This window comes from Nelumbo nucifera, chromosome 2, assembly GCF_055504915.1.
Source record: "Nelumbo nucifera cultivar China Antique chromosome 2, China Antique-T2T, whole genome shotgun sequence".
In the NCBI taxonomy this organism is placed as follows: domain Eukaryota; kingdom Viridiplantae; phylum Streptophyta; class Magnoliopsida; order Proteales; family Nelumbonaceae; genus Nelumbo; species Nelumbo nucifera.
Window position 1 is genome coordinate 92,587,267 of NC_142650.1, and position 6,006 is coordinate 92,593,272.

The window sequence follows — 6,006 nt, forward strand, 5'->3', positions numbered from 1 at the left end:
AGTCCAAGTGTTTGCAGCCTTACGCAAGACCTCACCATCTTTGATTATCAGGGCACGAAAGTGAATTCATCCGCTCGAGTAGAGGTGGAGGAGGTACCCCGAGGGCATCTACCTTATTAGGGATGCGACCATCAAGGGGTTCTACAGTCCAACTAAGTACCTTAAGAGCGAAGCTCATCATGCTGTCCTCAAGAAGGGGTTCTGTGTGTTTGTTTTATCAGGTCGCTCCACCTAGGTAGACCTCGACGCAGTGTTTCTCGAGCTGGTTTTCAAAAGAGTAGTCGGCAAGTTTAATGCAGAGCTACGAACCGAGGTGGAGGTCGACCGTGAAGAGATCGACCAAGTTTGCATCCGTCATGATGCTGAAAGCAAACTAGTCTTTCCTTTATTTTTCTTTCTTGTGTCAAATTAATCTTCTTTCTGTCGTTTCTTTTCCTCTCTTTCCTTTTATCCAAAAAATTTTCTAAGTGTGGATTCACTCGAGGTGCCGAACTGGTGGGCTAGGCATAGTTAGGAATAACCCGATGTTGATGTAAGCCGAGGGGCGCAAACACTGTAGGGAATGTATTTGACATGTTTGCACACTGATGAATGCGAACTACTTTTTTATTTCGCTCATGTTGGAGAGGTGACTGGGGTTTAGGTTACCCCTTCCGAAGCGACTAGGGTTTAGGTTGCCCATGCCAAAGCGACTAGGTCTTGTGTGGCGTCGAGTTCTTCTGTCAGCTTGCCACCATAACCCTTAGGCCTAGGGAGTGACTTGTAGTCCACTCTCCTTATTCTTGACTTTGTCCATACTGAAGAGGCGACTAGGTCTAATGTGGTGCCAGGTTTTTTATCAGCTTGCCACCTTAACCCTTAGGCTCAGGGAGCAACTCGTAGTCTACTCTCTTTATTCTTGGCTTTGCCCATGCTGAAGGGGTGACTGGTTGTTAAGGTCGATTCGTAGTCCACTCTCCTTATTCTTGACATTTCCCTTGCCGAAGGGGCGACTTGTTGTCCACCTTAACCCTTATACTACTGGTTGTTAAGGTCGTTCTACTGTTGCCTATTCTACATTGACATGAATACGTTGAGTTTCTCCCATGCTCACATATGGAAATTCATGCTTCATCACATGGAATTTCCGCGCTTCGATCCCAGCGGGAACTGTTGATGGCTCTACTGTAGGGAGAGGGGCGTTCACATGCGGTAGCAGGGTATTTATTTGGGGCACTGGAGATGCTGAGTTCGACCTGAACTTGTCTGATTGTCACAAGGGAGTTCTCTAGTTCATCACAGATGTTTTTGCCCCCTAGTAAGCGGTATTCATTATGGATGTTGATGCTGCTCAAAAGTGCCTTTGAGTTCATAAAAAATGGAAATTAGAAAGTGAGAACTTTAATTTATAAAAGGTGAGATCTTAGCTTTCTATAAGATAAGGACTTAGCTTTTTAGAGGTGAGAACTTAGCTTCTTGTTGTGTTTCCCACAGACGACGCTAATTGATGAAAGGTTTTTTGGTAGCACCCTGTTGTTCGAACTACTTCCAGGTGGCTGATGACTCAGAGGCCGAAGTGGAGGATTTTTTCTGGATGAGGACTTGGATGCCGAGCTGGGGGGTAGATTGGATGCCGAGCTAGGTTGATTGCTGAGTTGGGTAGCTCTTCAGAGAAACCTGCAAGGAATCAATGTTAGAGAACCTGGGGTGGCTAACCCGATGAGGTCACTCCGATGGTTAAGTTAGTACTCTTGTAGCAGATCACGAGCTAAAAAATTAGAAAGTATGAGAACTAGAATGTGCTTACTCACCTCTCTCTTGTGTCATTGGGTTTGGTGCCTTTATATAGGCATTGTTTGGCATGGGCCTCACGGACCACATCCAAGATGCACGTTGACCATCCTCCAAAACATTCAGTATGTGGGCCAACTTCCTAGAAACCTAGGAGCGTCGGGATATGCATGTCGAATTTGTCGGCGACCACATTTTGCAAGCCACCGCTTAGTCCCCAATCAGGTCGGCAAGCCCTCGAGGGAGGTTGCAAGCCAACCTAAGTTGTGGTCGAGGTCACTAGGTCGGCGTAAAAGCAGGTCGCCAAGTCGGGGTAAAGACGAGCCACGATTTGGGACTCCAAATCATCACTTAAGTTGTGTCTTGGTGTCATCTATCTATTCTGAGATGCCATGTGTCACAATGTCATTGGAGGGCCAAATCCGCCATCATCAAGGATGATACACATTAAGCTCATTACGGAGGTTTTTCATGCTTGCATAGTATTCTTCTAAGCTTTGATTACCTTGCTTTAGGTTAAAGTACTCATGGTAAAGTTGGTACACTCTAGTGGTATTATCTTGGCTAGAGTAGAGTTTCTTAGCATGGTCCCAAATTTCCTTAGCTGTATCCAGGAATATAAAATTCACACTAATTTTAGGTTCCATGCTATTCTAGAATTAGGTCATAATCTGTGCATTCTCCTGTTTCCACTTACTAAACCCTAGAGAATCAGAATAGGGTTTTTCCTTTTTCACATGTTTCCTGGCCCCTTTTTCTTGGCTCTCAAAAATACTTCCACAGATTTATCCCATGGAACATAGTTCTCACCATTTAATTTGATAGAGGTCATTTGAACATTTAGGTAATCAGGAGAAATCATAACACTTGTCTTATTATCACTACCCTCTCTAGTTGTTGCCATCATAATAAAATCACCTCACACCACAAAGGAATTCACTTATGATAAGTAAAAGATTGCTGTTGTCATGGGTTCAACACTCAAAAACCCTACTATCACCACACATATCTAGGCATAATCAATGAAAAAGTTCAAAAGGAGAAGTTCTGATATGGCAAAGGGAGAGAAAAGAATACTGAGTTCTAAACTGATTTCTTATTGCTCTGGTACCATGTGAATAATTTGATTAATCCTAGTTCAGTCCTAGGTCTGAAGTAACTAGGAAGAGAGGAAGAAGAAGCAGAGAGAGAGAGAGAGAGAGAGAAAAGAAGGAGAAAGGGTTCGGTCTAAGAATAAAAGTCACTTCTCTTAGTTGACCTACTTTGTATTTATACTCTTTGTATTGGATTTCAAAAGACAGAGTTGTCCCTCATTATGTATGGGACACACAACTTAAACTCAAACAAAATAGACAACTTAACCTTAATTAAATAGAGAAAGGACTTAACTATTCTTGTGCTATCGATTCTAACAAAATACATAATCAGAAATCCGGTAATTGTAGTACAACAACAACTAATCCCAATACATTGCTGGGATATACAAATAACAATTTTGTTCTTACTTTCAGTTCAGCTAATCTTCAGGTACATGTAGAAAGGGAAGTGTTCAACGCTCTTTCATCCCAAACAACTACTTCTCAAGTTATATAGGTGTCACATCAGAAAAAGCAATGCTTCAGAAAACGACCTGTTGTTTGGTACCAAATTTCCATAAAAAATGTTGCTCTTAGTTAGAAGAAACACTAAATTAAATGTTTTCTCAGAAAACAGCCCATTGTTGCGATCGGTGCAATGATGTGGCAACAATGTAGCATCATCTTGGACCTTGGATGATATAGACCAATGCTAAAAATGATGCTACAGCACTGGTACCAAACACAACCAATTCTGTTTTCCCATAAAATAGTTTATGTAGCATCACCTTGGAGGTTGGATAATATAGACCAATGCTGAAAAAGATTCTAAGCAGTAGTAAAAAACAAAACCAGTACTGTTTTCACAGATAACAACCTATGTGGCAGTACTGTTTTCAAAGAAAAAATAAGCACCGTTTTGTAAAATAGTGCTGTGTTACCGGCACTGATGCCAAACTCATGAAGACAAGCGAAGGGATGAAGAATAATATGTGATGAATCTAAACAAAATTTCAGAATTTTAACTATAAGAACAAAGAAACGAAAAAACAGTCATTTCTTTCAGAATTTTAACAGAGAGAAATCTGAACCTTAATTCTTCACCATTAACATAGTTATTACTTAAAAAACAGGGAAAAAACAAACAAAAAAAATTCAATCACTAATTGCCCCTACTAAGAGTATGAGAAGGAAGGAATGAAAAAAGGTCAGATTCTCTCATCGAGTTTGTCGGCCTTGATTGTTGGACTAGTCTCAGATATGGCGACTCGCCCAGTGGTCTTGAAGTCGAATCCACACTGATGCTTCTCTGGGTATCTGTGAATCGAGCAGAATGTGCTCCCGCACGGGCACGTAAAACCCAATAAGCCTACACGCTTCCTGCAGCTAGCGCATCTGTTCACCGTTGCTTTCGAACCCACCGAGGATGCCGGAGGATGAGAAGAAGATGTCGTCGGTGAAGGTGACGACGACGGCAAAGATAAAGAAGGAACCACCGCAGAAGAAGAAGAGAAAGAGCTCTTCTCTAACTTGCGGAGGACGTGATCGCGGTAGCACTTGGAACAGAGGTTCTGGTTTGCCGCTGTCCCAAAGAACCCGCACCCATTGGTGCACAGCTTCGGGTGGTCTGGTCCTTCCAACCTCTCTTCGGAAGCCATCTCCTGCTCTTGTTTTCTGTTGTTTGATTTGATTCGTCTCTGGTTTGGTGTGAGTGACAGAGTGAAGTACGTTGTGTCCTCGTGTCTCTGATTGATGTCTGTAGTTCACCAATCCTTCTACCCCGTTCCATATTATTTATCTTGAAAGGGGGAGAGATTCAATTCGATACGCACAAAAGAATCCAATTTGTACAAATACAGAAACTTCTAAATTCTAATCATAAAACACCGACAAAAACTTGTTTCCTATTTTATGAAAACCAAGTTACTTCAAATCACACTATAAATCATTTATTTATTTATTTTTTTGCTAGATCCATTGGGCCTAAATCTTTACGCCTAGGCCCTGGTTGAGCCGTAAACTGTATGAAGTAATGAAGAATGTATGTAACAAAATGCTATGTAAAATTGGAAGAAAAAATGTTATATAAAATATTACATTCATACATACATTAAGGGTGTCAATGGACCAGTTTTGGTTTGGACCCCGTCCAGTCAAAAAATCAAATTGAATAGATTGTGCAGACCAATAAAACATATTGGATTGTACCAATTCGGTCCAAAATATTGATTAGATTGGATTGGACCGGGTTCATTCATAATAAATTTATATCGGATCGGGTGGGATTAAGGCAATATCTGGTCCATTGATATAATATAAGAATGTAGGTGCCAATGGACTGAGTTTGGATTGAAACCAATCTAAATTAAAAAAGAATTTGAACAGATTGGATGGTCTAGCATTGAACTAGACTAGTCCAAAATGATCCAAAATATTTATTTGATTTGGACCTGGTCCATAAGTTTTCCCAGCACTCGCCAAGGTGATGTGTGGTATAATGGTGTTGGAATGTATTTTGTTGGGAGGAGATCCGGACTCCCCACTGGTGCACTCTTGTATATGGGAGAATGTGCATATGAATGGCAGTTATAATGGTTCACTTTTATAAGGGACATGGGATGATGGGAGACAACGAAAATGGGAGAAGAAGCAAATTTTGTATTTCAACTTTTGGAATGCAATGCAAAATTTGCACCCCAACCATTACCTACGTTCGTTATTGGATTTTTACTTTTTGTAAATTGGTGGGCTGGGCTTGTTTGGGGGTTCTTAGTTTTAGTGTTGGGTTTTGGAATGTTCGAGGTGCTTTGGGCCCTCCTGTATTTTGAGCCCAGATTACAAGAAAAAAACACTCTGCTCATACAACATTCAATCACACATTGGGAATATCTCCTGTGTATATGTCAACATTCGAAGTATCATCACAATATGCCCCTTACTGTGCACATCGTATTGTGAGGGTTCTGATACACCTATTTAAATTGTTTTCACGAAACTCTGTATTTTATTTATTAAATAATATAAAAAAATCTATAAAAATAAAATTTTGAAAAAAAGTTAAAAAATGCTATAATTAAAGTACTGATGCACCCCTAAGGACACATTTTATGGGTATCGATACTTTAAAGTTTAAACCATAATACATGTATGATAAATTTAT

General features: G+C 40.5%; 1 protein-coding gene across 1 annotated transcript; it reads right to left on the reverse strand.

Annotated features, from left to right (window-relative positions):
* Positions 1–4,054: 4,054 nt before the first annotated feature.
* Positions 4,055–4,504, reverse strand: LOC104611998 (zinc finger A20 and AN1 domain-containing stress-associated protein 5-like). Its single transcript, XM_010279301.3, has one exon. It carries the CDS (start codon positions 4,502–4,504, stop codon positions 4,055–4,057), a length of 450 nt encoding a protein of 149 aa, XP_010277603.1.
* Positions 4,505–6,006: the final 1,502 nt, after the last annotated feature.